Source organism: Scyliorhinus canicula, chromosome 1 (assembly GCF_902713615.1).
Source record: "Scyliorhinus canicula chromosome 1, sScyCan1.1, whole genome shotgun sequence".
Lineage (NCBI taxonomy): Eukaryota > Metazoa > Chordata > Chondrichthyes > Carcharhiniformes > Scyliorhinidae > Scyliorhinus > Scyliorhinus canicula.
This window is the reverse complement of record NC_052146.1, coordinates 23,869,670-23,884,688: the sequence shown is the minus strand read 5'-3', so window position 1 is coordinate 23,884,688 and position 15,019 is coordinate 23,869,670. Positions and strand designations below refer to the sequence as shown.

The following is a 15,019-nucleotide window of genomic DNA, read 5'->3' as shown; positions in this document are numbered from 1 at the left end:
GCAGCCGTTCGTCGACTTTCGTGGGGAAAGTGAAAATGTCAGCAGAAGCAGAAATGGGAGTAGATCCTGCCTCGAAGAATTCTCTCCAGTAATTTCCCAACCACTGACTTAAGGCTCACCCGGCCTGTAGTTCCCTGGATTATCCTTGCTACCCTTCTTAAACAAAGGAACAAGATTGGCTATTCTCCAGTCCTCCGGGACACCACCTGAAGACAGTGAGGATCCAAAGATTTCTGTCAAGGCCTCAGCAATTTCCTCTCTTGCCTTCTTCAGTATTCTGGGGTAGATCCCATCAGGCCCTGGAGACTTATCCACCTTAATGTTTTTCAAGACGTCCAACACCTCGTCATTTTGGATCTCAATGTGACCCAGGCTCTCTACACACCCTTCTCCAGACTCAGCATCCGCTAATTCGTTCTCTTTGGTGAATACTGATGCAAAGTATTCTTTTCGTACCTCACCCATTTCCTCTGGCTCCACACATAGATTCCCTTGCCTGTCCTTCAGTGGGCCAACCCTTTCCCTGGCTATCCCCTTGCTTTTTATGTACGAGTAAAAAGCCTTTGGGGTTTTCCTTAACCCTATTTGCCAATGACTTTTCGTGACCCCTTCTAGCCCCCCTGATGCCTCGCTTAAGCTCCTTCCTACTTTCCTTATATTCCACACAGGCTTCGTCTGTTCCCAGCCTTCTAGCCCTGACAAATGCCTCTTTTTTTTCTTTTTGACGAGGCCTACAATACCTCTCGTTATCCAAGGTTCCTGAAATTTGCCATATTTATCCTTCTTCCTCACAGGAACATGCTGGTCCTGAATTCCTTTCAACTGATATTTGAAAGCCTCCCACATGTCATATGTTGATTTACTCTCAAATATCCACCCCCAATCTATGTTCCTCAGTTCCTGCCTAATATTGTTATAATTAGCTTTCCTCCAATTTGGCACATTCACCCTAGGACCACTCTTGCCTTGTCCACCAGCACTTTAAAAGTTACTGAATTGTGGTCACTGTTCCTGAATTGCTCCTCTACTAAAACTTCTACTCCCTGGCCGGGCTCATTCCCCAATACCAGGTCCAGTACAGCCCCTTCCCTAGTTGGACTATCTACATATTGTTTTAAGAAGCCCTCCTGGATGCTCCTTACAAACTCTGCCCCGTCCAGCCCCCTAGCACTAAGTGAGTCTCAGTCAATATTGGGGAAGTTGAAGTCTCCCATCACAACAACCCTATTGCTTTTACTCGTTTCCAAAATCTGTCTACCTATCTGCTCCTCTATCTCCCGCTGGCAGTTGGGAGGCCTGTAGTAAACCCCAACCTTGTGACTGCACCCTTCTTATTCCTGATCTCTACCCATACAGCCTCGCTGCCCTCTGAGGTGTCCACCCGCAGTACAGCTGTGATATTCTCCCTAACCAGTAGCTCAGCTCCGCCACCCCTTTTACATCCCCCTCTATCCCGCCTGAAACATCTAAATCCTGGAATGTTTAGCTGCCAATCCGGTCCTTCCCTCAACCAGGTCTCTGTAATGGCAACAACATCATAGTTCCAAGAACTAAGTTCATCTGTCTTACCCGTTATACTTCTTGCATTAAAACATATGCACTTCAGGCCACCAGTCCTGCTGTTTTCAGCAACATCTCCCTGTCTGCTCTTCCTCAGAGCTATAGTGGCCCTATTCCCTACTTCTCCCTCAATTTTATCACCTTCTAACCTATTGCTCCGGTACCCACCCCCCTGCCATACTAGTTTAAACTCTCCCGTGTGACACTAGCAAACCTCGCGGCCAGGATATTTATGCCTCTCCATTTTATGTGCAACCCATCCTTATACAGAAAGAGCTCCCAGTGGTCCAGATAACTGAAACCCTCCCTCCTACACCAGCTTTTTACCCACATGTTTAGCTGTTCTATCTTCCTATTTCTGGCCTCACTGGCACGTGGCACAGGGAGTAATCCCGAGATTACAACCCTTGAGATCCTGTCTTCTAACTTTCTGCCTAGCTCCCTGAACTCCTGCTGCAGGACCTCATCCCCCTTCCTACCTATGTCGTTGGTACCAATATGTACCATGACCTCTGCCTGTTTTCCCTCCCTCTTCAGGATGCCCGCTACCCGTTTGGAGGCATCCTGGACCCTGGCACCAGGGAGGCAACATACCATCCTGGAGTCTCTTTCACATCCACAGAAGCGCCTATCTGTGCCCCTGACTATAGAGTCCACTGTGACTATTGCTCTTCTGCACTTTGATCCTCCCTGCTGAACATCAGAGCCAGCCATGGTGCCACTGCTCTGGCTGCTGCTGTTTTCCCCGATAGGCTATTCCCCCCAACAGTATCCAAATGGGTATACCTGTTCGAGAGGGGGACAAACACAGAGGATTCCTGCACTGACTGCCTGCCCCTTCTGGTGGTCACTCATCTCTCTGCCTGTACCTTGGATGTGACCATGATGTGGAGATGCCGGCGTTGGACTGGGGTGAGCACAGTAAGAAGTCTTACAACACCAGGTTAAAGTCCAACAGGTTTGTTTCAAACACGAGCTTTCGGAGCACGGCTCCTTCTTCAGGTGAATGGAAAGGCTTGTTCCAGAAATGTTTCTGGAACAAGCCTTTCCATTCACCTGAAGAAGGAGCCGTGCTCCGAAAGCTCGTGTTTGAAACAAACCTGTTGGACTTTAACCTGGTGTTGTAAGACTTCTTACTTGGGTGTGACCACATTTATATAACTGCTATCTATGACGCTTTCCGCCACCTGCATGCTCCTAAGTGCATCCAACTGCTGCTCCAACCGAACCATGCGGTCTGTGAGGAGCTCTAGTTGGGTGCACTTTCTGCGGATGAAGCCACCTGGGTCACTGGAAGCCTCCCGGACCTGCCACATCTCACAATCAGAGCACTGCACCCCTCTAATTGACATTGTGCGCCCCCCCCCCCCCCCCCCCCAGTCGGATCACTCAGAATAGCAGAATATCGATCACTTACCTGTTCCCAAGCTGCTTCCCGGCTCTCTCCCTCTCTCGCTCCTGAAAATGAAGGCAGCTTGAACCTGGGGGTAAGATTTTATATCACCTACTTCCCAGGGTGCTCCCTGGTTTTCTCCCTGCTTCCCGGAATGCATTCTGGATCTGTCCCTGCTGATTACCAGTTACAAAGCCAAACAAAGGAAACAGAACAAAAAGGGAACCAGTACCTCCTCCCACCCCGCGCCGAAGTACCACACTGCCCAAGTTACCAAGTTCCAATTCCCACTCTGGCTGTGTCTCACTCACTCAGGATGTATCTCCTTCACCTGCGCAAAGACGTTTTTCAATTGCATGTGTCATAGTTTGTTAGCCCTGGTCAGTTGGAACTTCTCAGTCAGTTCCTCTAGTATTGTCAGCCTGTTGTCCGTGGAGAAGTAAGTCCCTAAATGTGTCAGTGGTTCCCTCTATCCCCCCCCCTTGCCGTCCTGTCTCCACGTTTTGAAAGTGGCCCCCATTTTAGCTGAAGGAACCCTATGGCTGTTGCTAATGAGGACCATGATGGTCATTTCAGGCAGACCAAAGTGTTGTCTTAGCTGGTCCCACGACCGGAGCATGGCTATTACCGTGGGATTGTAGAGTGGTTGGTCAGTTGGTATGAGAGCGTAGCCGTGGCCAGGGCCCGGAGGGACATCCCTGTGCAGGAACCCTGCTCTATTTGGCTTCTGGTCCCTTTATCCATCCCTTTTCCCATTGTTGCTGCCTGGTGTTAACATTGTAGTTTTGGGAGGGCCAGGTCCTCCGCGATTCTTGTTCTTTGCAGGACTTTTTTGGGGAATCCTTGGATTCTTCCCCCTCCCACACAAACGGGGGATAAATCTGTCTACTGTATGGAAAAGGCCTTGGGGATCGGTATGGATCTGAACAGGAAGAGGAACCTTGACAGTGTGTTCAACTTGATCGCCTGCACCCTCCCTGCCAGGGAGAGCGGGTGTGTGTTCCATCTCTGCAGGCCCTTTTTAACATCCTCTACCAAGCTGGCCATATTCTATTTGTGGATCCGTGTCCAGTCATATGCGATTTAGCTCATAGAATCATAGAATTTACAATGCAGAAGGAGGCCATTCAGCCCATCAAGTCTGCACCGGCCCTTGGAAAGAGAACCCCACCCAAGCCCACACCTCCACCCTATCCCCGTAACCCCACCCAACCTTTTTGAACACTAAGGGCAATTTAGCAATCTACCAAACCGGCCAGTCCATCAAACTGGCACATCTTTGGGGTACTGGAATTTTTTCAGGCTTGTTTAAATGGCAGTCCCACCAGCTCTGCCCCTCTCCCTTGTAGGTTCAGCGGGAAGATTTCACTTTTGCTCAGATTGCATTTGTAGCCTGAGAACCCTTTCAGGCATGCCATGATTCCCTACTTGCTGCTTTGGGGGTCTGCGATGTGGAGGAGCAGGTCATCTGCATAGAGCGAGACTCTGTGCCCTCTGTTTCCCCTTTAGATCCCCTTCCAGTACTTTGCTGCCCTAAGCGCGATCGCTCGTGGCTCGATCGCCAGGGTGAACAGCAGCGGGTATAGCGGGCATCCCTGCCTTGTGCCTCTGTACAGCTGGAAGTACTTAGAGCTGGGCGTGTTTGTCCGCATGCTCACCATGGGAGCGTTGTACAGGAATTTCACCCAGGCTGTGAACTTTGCCCCGAGCCCATAAGACCATAAGACATAGGAACAGAATTAGGCCACTCGGCCCATCAAGTCTGCTCCACCATTCAATCATGGCTGATATTTTCTCATCTGCATTCTCCTGCCTTCTCCCCGTAAGCCCTGATCCCCTTATTAATCAAGAACCTATCCATCTCTGTCCAAACCGCTCCAGCACCTCTGATATATTTCCATTCAACTGGCCTTTTCTGGGTCCAGGGAGATTATCACCTCTGGTGTTCCCTCCCTGTTTGGGGTCATGATCACGTTCAGGTGGCAGCACGGTGGCGCAGTGGGTTAGCACTGCGGCCTCACGGCACTGAGGTCCCAGGTTCGATCCCAGCTCTGGGTCACTGACTATGTGGAGTTTGCACATACTCCCCGTGTTGTGTGGGTTTCGCCCCCACAACCCAAAAATGTGCAAGTTAGGTTGATTGGCCTTGCTAAGTTGCCCCTTAATTGAAAAAAAAAGGTACCTGATGTTCGACATTGGCTGGCTACCCTTAACAAAGCCTGTTTGGCCTTCTGCAAACACCTCCAGTACACAGTTCCCCAGTCACCTGGCTAGGATTTTGACCAGTATTTTCGCATCTAAATTGAGCAGCGAGATGGGTCTGTAGATGGGTCATGTTCTGCCTGGTCTTTTCTTGGGTATGAGCGAAATTGAGGCTTGTGCTAGCGTGGGCAGCAGGGTACCCCTTGCCAGCGAGTCCGTGAACATCTCCCGCAGGTGCGGGGCCAGTGCCATCGCAAATGTTTTATAGAAGTCTGCCAGGAATCCATCTGGTCCCGGTGCCTTCCGCACCTGCATGGCTTTGATACTCTCCATGACCTCTCCCAGTTCTAATGGTGCTTCCAGCCCCCATTTTACATCCTGCCCCCACAGTTGGCATGTCCAGTCCGTCGAGAAACTGTATCATCCTTCGGGGGCTCGGAGGTGTACAGCCTCCAGTAGAAGGCCTTAAATGCGTTGTTGACCTTACCCTCCGCTACTAGTTTTCCCTTGTTCTCTCTAATTTGTGCTATTTCCCTCGTGGCTGCCTGCTTTCTCAGCTGGTGAGCCTGCAGGCAGTTGTCTTTGTCTCAGTGTTTGTACAGGTTTCCCAGTGCCTTGGGGGAGTTGATACATTTCTTTCCTCGTGGACAGTAGGTTGTTAGCAGGAGCGAATCTCAAAGAAATCGCTCAACGCTCAGGACTGGTCCTCGCATCAAACGGTTTATTTCGCCGGCGGGGAGATGGCATCTGTTAAAGTCCCAGACCGTCTCTCCACTGAACAAAGGAAAAAGATCCATTCCTGTACACTTTTCCAAACAGCTACACAGCCCAGTACGGCTGGCCTTTGTCCAATAACATTGATTACAGATTACATACATTAATTATACATCCAATTAAATTTGACATTATGTAAAGTGGGGTGATACCTTACCAGCCCCTGACTTCATGAAGAAGTCGCTCATACTAACTGTTGACGTTATCTTCCATGTCTGCATCTGGAGACCTTGTGCTGGCGAGGGTACATAGGGCTCCTTGTTCTATGGAGCTGTTATCACTCGCCAGTGAAGCACTCCCTAAAATCTCCCATGTCTGTTTTCCATTCAATGCCTTAATATCAATCATCCTTGTCTCCCTGACTATCTCAGCTGTCTGTAATGAAATGATGTTGTTTATACCAGTTTGCAACTCTACCCAGCTAATGGTTGTTCAGAAATGTGGCTAATTCAGCTAAAAGCCATTTTGTATCTTTAGTATTGTCAGCTCAGCTAACAGCCATTTTAAGTAGCTTTTAATTGTGTGTCTGTCCTTTCTGATATTTGTAATTATTAGGTTATAATAATCACACACATAGTTTACAGACTCTCTATTCCTACAAACTGCCTCTTATACAGGCATCCCAGCCAGTGGCACCGGAGTGTGGCTCCTTGACACCAGTTCTTTGGCTACCCACTGTACAGTCGAGGTGACTTCTCCCAGAATCCTCTTCTGCCGCCTCTGCTGGATCTTCCACTCCATCCTGTCAAATAATAATAATCTTTCTTGTCACAAGTAGGCTTCCATTGCAATGAAGTTACTGTGAAAATCCCCTCGTCGCCACACTCCGGCGCCTGTTCGGGTACACGGAGGGAGAATTCAGAATGTCCAATTCACCTAACAGCCCGTCTTTCGGGACTAGTGGGAGGAAACCGGAGCACCCGGAGGAACCCCACGCAGACACAAGCCGGAAATCGAACCTGGGAGCCTGGTGCTGTGAAGCCGCAGTGCTAACCACTGTGCTACCGTGATCCAAAGACACCATCACCTCAGGATCAAGCCCCCTGGGCAGGGAGAGACCTGCATTTAACAGTCACCGGATGTTAGATGACATGTGCCAGCCCTTAACAAATCCTGTCTGATCTTCACCTATCACCCCAGGGAGACAGGGCTCTAACCTCACCTTAGCCAATACCTTGCCCTCAGCATTCAGCAACGAAATAGGCGGTACGACCCACATTCCACAGGATCCTTATCTTTTTTCAACTGAAGGGAAATCAGTGCCTGCAATAGTGTCACCAGAAGGTAGCCCCACATCAGAGAGTCCTTAAACATGTCCATCAGCAACGGGACCAACTGCCCGGCAAATTTCTTATAAAACTCCACCGGAAACCCATCCGGCCCTGAGGCCTTATCTGTTTGCATCTTCCCTATTTCTTCTAATACTTTCCCAGGACCTCATGGTGTCTCCAACTCTACATACTCATCTAGCCTTAGACATGCGCCCACAAAACCCCATAGCTGCCAATAGCCCCATGGCCAACCTCCATATCGGACAATGAACAGGGCCCACGGAGTGTGGGGCATGGTCTGAAATGACTTTAGCCGAATATTCTACTTTCCTCACCTTGGGAAGAAGAGACTTTTTTTTTAAATATAATTTTTATTGGAATTTTTTACAGAAAATATAAAACATAACGACAAACAATGAAATGCAACAAAATAACCCATAATAACCGTACCACCCCCAGACCGTATCGACGCATGTATCACACCCCCACCCCCCCCAACCCCAATGAACAACAAAAGAACTTCAAAATAAATTTAAATTAAATAAAAAAACATAGTCATCGTCTTCCCCCCCCCCCCCCCCCCCCCCCCCCCCCCCCCCCCCCCGGGTTGCTGCTGCTACTGTCCCCGTACCCTATCGTTGAGCCAGAAAGTCGAGAAAAGGTTGCCACCGCCTAAAGAACCCTTGTACCGACCCTCTCAGGGCGAATTTGACCTTCTCTAGCTTAATGAAACCCGCCATGTCATTGATCCAGGTCTCCACGCTTGGGGGCCTCGCATCCTTCCATTGTAGCAAGATCCTTCGCCGGGCTACTAGGGATGCAAAGGCCAGCACACCGGCCTCTTTCGCCTCCTGCACTCCCGGCTCCACCCCAACCCCAAAAATCGCGAGTCCCCATCCTGGCTTGACCCTGGATCCCACCACCCTCGACACTGTCCTCGCCACCCCCTTCCAGAACTCCTCCAGCGCCGGGCATGCCCAGAACATATGGGCATGGTTCGCTGGACTCCCCGAACACCTGACACACCTGTCTTCACCCCCAAAGAACCTACTCATCCTTGTCCCAGTCATGTGGGCCCGGTGCAGCACCTTGAATTGGACGAGGCTAAGCCGCGCACACGAGGAGGAAGAATTAACCCTCTCCAGGGCATCAGCCCATGTCCCGTCTTCGATCTGTTCCCCCAGTTCCCCCTCCCACTTAGCTTTCAGCTCCTCTACTGACGCCTCCTCCGCCTCCTGCATAACCTTGTAGATATCAGATATCTTCCCCTCTCCGACCCAGACCCCCAAAAGCACCCTGTCGCTCACCCCCCTCGCGGGAAGCGAAGGGAATCCTTCCACCTGCCGCCTAGCAAATGCCTTTACCTGCAGATACCTGAACATGTTCCCCGGGGGGAGCCCAAATTTCTCCTCCAACTCCCCCAGGCTCGCAAACCTCCCATCAATAAACAGGTCCCTCAGCTGTCTGATGCCCGCTCTGTACCAACCCTGAAATCCCCCATCAATGTTCCCGGGGACGAACCTATGGTTCCCCCTTAATTGAGCCTCCATCGAGCCCCCCACTTCTCCCCTATGTCGCCTCCACTGCCCCCAAATCTTGAGGGTAGCCGCCACCACCGGACTCGTGGTATACCTCGTAGGAGGGGGAAGAAGAGACTTACCCATCAAAAGTAAATCTGTCCTGGAGTATACCTTATGAACTGGAGAAAAGAAGGAGAATTCCTTATCCTCTGAATGCATGGGTGTATGGCCTCCTTCTGCACTGTAAATTCTGATTCTATGTGACCAACGTCATTGGGGGTCTCTCAGCCCCCACGTCAACCTGGAGTCAGCCGTTTGCACCACGAAGGATTATCCCACACCCACACCAAATACATACGCCCAAGGCCCACTCAAGGTGGCTGTCCCACACAAAGAAAAAACCCTAGTCCGAAAACTAACCCCCCCCCATCCTGCTCCCCTATACCCCCCCCCCCCCACACCCCATCTCATGAACCTGCTTTTCTCCTCCCAGAGAACCAGCCCCCCGCCCCCCCCCAAACAAAAAGGCTAGTCTCAAGGAACCACATCTCAAACGTCCAATAGGCCGTAGCCCCTCCTTCCTACCGCACTCCCGTTCACGAGCTGACACCTTGCCGCTTGCAAGGTAGCCCCTACTCGGGGTGAATATTAATGAGCAACGGGAAAAGTGGCTCTCTCGCCCATCCCCGTTACATAATTAAAAAACGAAAGAAACATCCCTGCAATGCTCAAAATCACATCTACCAGTGACCAGGTATTTCCATTGCTATAGCCTTAACCACTACCCTGTGCCCACATTGGCCCCCTAAACAATATATACAAACCCCGACTAACAACAAATATATACAGTATATATATATACAAGAAATCCCAAACAAACCCTTCCCATCAACAACGAAAAAGGTCCCCACAAAGCCCCTTTAACTGAGTCCAAGACCGTGTCTTTAACAAAACTCCCGCCTCCTCAGACATATGAAAATAGTGATCTTTCAGCCCATAGGTAACCCGTAGCCTTGCTGGGTTCAACACCCCAAACCTCACTCCAATGTGGTATAAAGCTGCCTTAAAGGCTGTCTGCTTCTTCACCAGCTCTGCTCCGGCGTCTTGATATCCGGATGGTGCACCCTTCCCATCTCAAGTCTCGATTCTCCTTGGCCCATTTCAGGACCCGCTCCTTCTCTCGGAAGCCGTGGAATCTTACAACCATGGCCCGTGGCAATTCGTTTGCCCAAAGCTTCTGCAGGAGAGTTTGGTGGGTCCTATACAACTTTGGAGGGGAATATCTCCGCGCCGCCCCCCCCCCCCACCGCAGCTTCCAGAAAATCAGAGAAAAATACTCAGTGGGATTTGGGTCCTCTATCCCTTCTCGCAAACCCCCGCCCTCAGGATCTTGTTTCTTCCATCAACAAGGCGATTTGATCGCTGTGCCACGACAAAGTTGCCTCCACTCCCTTCAACATCCCTCCATGCCTCCGAGGCTCTCTCCGCCTCCTCCTGAATCGGACCGAGTGACGCCTCAACCAACTTTTTGAAGGTTTCGATTTTTTCTCTTTCTTTTCATAAATTTAGAATACCCAATTCATTTTTTCCAATTAAGGTGCAATTTAATGTGGCCAATCCACCTACCCTGCACATCTTTTTGGGTAGTGGGGGCAAAACTCACGCAAACACACGGCGAATGTGCAAACTCCACACCGACAGTGGCCCAGAGCCGGGATTGAACCTGGGACCTCAGCGCCATGAGGCAGCAGTGCTAACCACTGCGCCACCGTAATGCCCTGAAGGTTTCTATCATCACCTGCACTTGATTCTTGAAGTGCCTAACAAACTGTTTTTCAAACTCTGAGGCTGGTACCACCATCAACATATCCGCCGTGGGACTTCCGGTGGCGCCCTCGAGGAGGCAGGTCGCAGGTCGGATCGCTCCCGCCCGAGATGGGCAAATGGACCTGTGTTAACGGACTTTTTTGGGACCTGGCAGCCTGAATCGGTGGAGGAGACGATAGGGAAGAGGCTTCCTTTCCGGGGTATGGGCAGCTGGACCAGAAATGGTCGAGTGGAGCGGCAAGGATCGAAGCGGGAGCAGCGGGGACCCCAGGCCGGGCGGCCAAGCATGGCGGACGGCGGGGACCGGGGAGCGGAGGCTCACTGGCCAAGGGAGGAGCAGATGGAGTTCTTCAAGAATTGCTTCGCCGAGCTGAGGAGGGACACGCTGGACCCGATGAGAGCGGTGATGGACCGAATGGTCGAGACACAGGCGGCCCAAGGGAAGGCGCTCAGGGAGGTCGAGGTGAAGCTTTCCAGTCAGGCGGGCACGGTAACGGAGCTGGAGCACGAGGTGGAGGAGCTGAACGCCCGTCAGAGGAGGATGCAGGAGCAGCTTGAAGAGCTGGGGAACAGAGCCAGGAGGCAGAATTTACGAATCGTTGGCCTCCCCGAGGGCTGCGAGGGGTCAGATGTGGGCGCATACGTGACGGGTATATTTGAGGCGCTGATGGGACCGGAGGCCTTCCCTCAACCCCTGGAGTTGGATGGGGCACATAGAGCCCCCGCAAGGAAGCCTAGGACGGGCGACCGACCGAGGGCCTTGGTGGTCCGCTTTCACCGGCTTGCTGACAGGGAACGTGTGCTGCGATGGGCCAAGGCCAGAGAGGAGCAGCAGATGGGAGAACTGCGAGGTGCGCATTTACCAGGACTTGGGAATGGAGCTGGCCAAGAGGCGTGCAGGATTCATCAAGGTAAAGGCAGCCCTCTACAAAAAGGAGGTGAGGTTTGGAATGCTATATCCTGCAAAGCTTTGGGTTACGTTTGAGGAACTCCACTACTATTTTGAGACACCAGAACAGGTTTGGACCTTTATTAAAGACAAGAAGCTGGACTTGAACTAATGGGCACTTAGTTCTTTCAGTGCTGTACAGTGGCAGCAGCCTGTTAACTCAAAATTGCTCTGATTAGGACTTTTACTAAAAGAAGATGCTGGACCGGAACTAAAGGACTTTGGGCTCTCAGACCCTTTGTGTGGCGGCGGTTTGTTAAACTATCCTGTACTGTAATGTTTTATCCAAGATTGTTTTCAGCCTGGACAGAGAGTGGGGGCTGGAGGGCGCACTGTTTAGGGTCTTTTGGGGGGCCTGTGCTTGGTACCTTTTGGCGCGAGATCGGGGCCTCTGATAGGGGGATGGGCTAGGGGCTAGTCACGGGACTTGAAAGGGCACGGTGGGATACAATTAGGCTAATGGGTCCCTGACGTGTGGGGGGAGGGCCTGAGCGCTGGGACGGGAGACAGGTAGGCGCCAAGGGCAGGGGTCAGTGTGGCTAGCGTAGGTCAGGGGGCACCAGGGAGATCGGAGGTGGGGCGGGGCGGGCTAGGGCCAAGCGTAGGGCTGACCTGGCAGGTCAGGCCTTGGGGAGCAGGGGAGACCAGGCGGAGGGGGGCGGGGAGGTGGAAGCGGGTTAGGGCCACGTTAGTTTAGTTGAACACGTGTGGCACGGGCAAACAGAGCTGGCAGGGAAAGTGCCTTATGGAAGGATCTTTGGCTTCAACACTTGTTAACATGTTTATTCTTTCCCACTGTTCGTTTTCATTATGTTAAGGCTCTTTACACGGGGCCATTTTTCTCTCTGTAACTGTTATAAATTTGTGTTAAATAAAAAACTTCAAAAAAAAAACATATCCGCCATGATAGGAGCCGTGGCACCCGCTGGAGTTGTATCCGCCATTTTCCCTCCTAATGAGCCACGCAGACTCCCCAAGTCTGTCGAAGGATTTCCACTTTCTACTTTCTTCCCACCATTATTTTTGAAATTTACAACATTATTCCCCTGCCAGGCTCACTAAACCTTTAGATTGGACGAATTTGTTCACCAAAATGCCCGAGGAACCAGGCCAAATTTAAGGGCCCCATTTAAGTTTCTGATGTCTTAGCTGCTTTTGCACAAACTCTGAGATCCAGCCAGCGATTTCCATAGTTATTTTAACTCATGCTCCACAGGCTGTAGTAAAATCTCACAAACCTTAAAATCACTTCAGATACTTTCTGGCATCTCTGCCTTCTTCTTAGCTCTTTCTGTCTTTACTAAACAGTTCTCTGTTCTAGTGCCTTTAACCACAGACGTCTTGGAAACTTTTAATTTCTCTACTTTCCTTAATTGGATGCTATTCAGATGTCTGCATTTGTTTTTTTTTAAAATAAATTTAGAGTATCCAATTAATTTTTTCCAATTAAGGGGCTATTTAGTGTGACCAATTCACCTACACTGCACATCTTTGAGTTGTGGGGCGGGGAGAATGTGCAAACCCCACATGGACAGTGACCAAAAGCTGGGATTGAACCTGGGACCTCGGCGCCATGAGGCAGCAGTGCTAACCATTGTGCCACTGTGCTGCCCTTGCATTTGTTTTCTTAACTGCCACTCCATGGTATGGTTTTTCTTCTAGCAAAGCTGAGGGAGAAGTTCACTCTCGAGATTTCTGAACCAAACAAATCGAGCAGAGCTGTGAGAGCTGCCTCACTCTCACTACCTATCTCCAACTGCAATCAAATTAGCTAAACTAAAACATAAAAGCTTCTAGAATTTACAAGGGCCCAGGTGCTAAGCAATGCCCATATACTCTGCTGTCCTATTCATCCTTCACGCCTTAGCCCTCGTTAAGCACAGTTGGAACTTGATCAACGCCCACACATACAAACACCTTTCTCAAGCATGAATCTAACAATAGGTTTTACCCTTCCAGGCACAGAAACATTAAATTAAACACAGTTAAAACATTATCTTTTTTTCATGTTTACCAATACAAATTGGTAAAACTACCTTTGTTTTCCTAACACTTCCCAGCATTAACATGCTCTTTAAATGTGTCTCTTTGACTAAGCTTTTGTCACCTGAGATAATATTGCTGTATGTAACTTGGTGCCAATGTTGTTTGGTAATTGCCCCTGTGAAATGCCTAGTGACATTTAACTATATTAAAGGTGCTATCTCAATTTAAGTTGTTGGGGTTGGTGCATTTTCTGGCCATCAGCACAGACTTCTGGGTAGATAACGGAGTCCGGGGCGGGTGGCCAACTTCCAAGTCCGAATCTGACACCTGGGCTGTTGTCTGACTTCAGGGCAGGTGTTTGATCGCTCGGTGCTGCTGTTCCTGTCTCCAGTTGTGTGGGGATGAATTCTCACCTATGATTTGACCTCGAAGCTGAACCAGCTATTGTGAGAGGAGAAACACACACAAACCTGCCTCCCAGTGCTCCGCACAACAAGTTTTAAAGAACCTCTTATAAAAATTAGTCTGGGCAAATTGGAGAAGTGGTGGATTACTGAGCACAAATACCGCATGTTCAATCTTTCATCTGAATTAACTGATCTCAATCGAGGTGGCTCAATACTGTACCAGGTAATCACATGGCCGTTAGTCATCAGGTTGTTGACTCACTAGTTAATACCTCTCGATCTGTAATTGTTTTAAAAAAAACTTTAAAAAAAAATTTAGAGTACCCAATTATTTTTTTTCCAATAAGGGGCAATTTAGCGTGGCCAATCCACCTAACATGCACATAGAATCATAGAATTTACAGTGCCGAAGGAAGCCATTTGGCCCATCGAGTCTGCACCAGCTCTTGGAAAGAGCACCCTACCTAATCCCAGACCTCCACCCTATCCCCGTAACCCTGCAACCCCATCTAACCTAAGGGCAATTTATCATGGCCAATCCACCTAAACTGTACATCTTTGGACTGTGGGAGGAAACCGGAGCACCCGGAGGAAACCCACGCAGACACTGGGAGAACGTGCAGACTCCGCACAGACAGTAACCCAGTTGGGAATCGAACCTGGGACCCTGGCGCTGTGAAGCCATAGTGCTAACCACTATGCTACCATGCTGCACATCTTTGGGTTGTGGGGGTGAAACCAATGCAGACACGGGGAGAACGTGCAAACTCCACATGGACAGTGACCCAGGGCCGGGATTCGAACCCGGGTCCTCAGCGCATTAGTCCCAGTGCTAACCACTGCGCTGCCCCTGACCTGGAATTGATTATGTTCTCTTCTCTGTTTCTCCACAGTTGCCTCCTCCTTCACACCGGAATGCCTGAACTGAACAGCAGCTATATTAAGGTCCATGAGTACACATGTGATAGAGTGTACATGTACCGAACCACCATCTTCCTCATTACCTTCTGTCTTACTTTACTCGGACTTGTGGTAAGGATGACATATTTAATTACTTTGTTAGAGTTTCCACTCCTCCATTTTAATTGTAAATGCCACTTCCTCCTGAGATTACCCAGAATGCCTTGCTG

The 15,019-nt window shown here is 50.1% G+C and overlaps 1 protein-coding gene across 2 annotated transcripts in view; it reads left to right on the top strand.

Moving 5' to 3' along the window:
• Nucleotides 1-15,019, top strand: part of tmem116 (transmembrane protein 116) — a 70,237-nt gene that overhangs the window by 34,469 nt on the left and 20,749 nt on the right. For both annotated transcript variants that reach the window (XM_038773983.1, XM_038774047.1), the window contains one exon: nt 14,783-14,921. In XM_038773983.1, the coding sequence (XP_038629911.1) occupies nt 14,783-14,921 (139 nt within the window). The remainder of the gene's footprint in view (nt 1-14,782; nt 14,922-15,019) is intronic.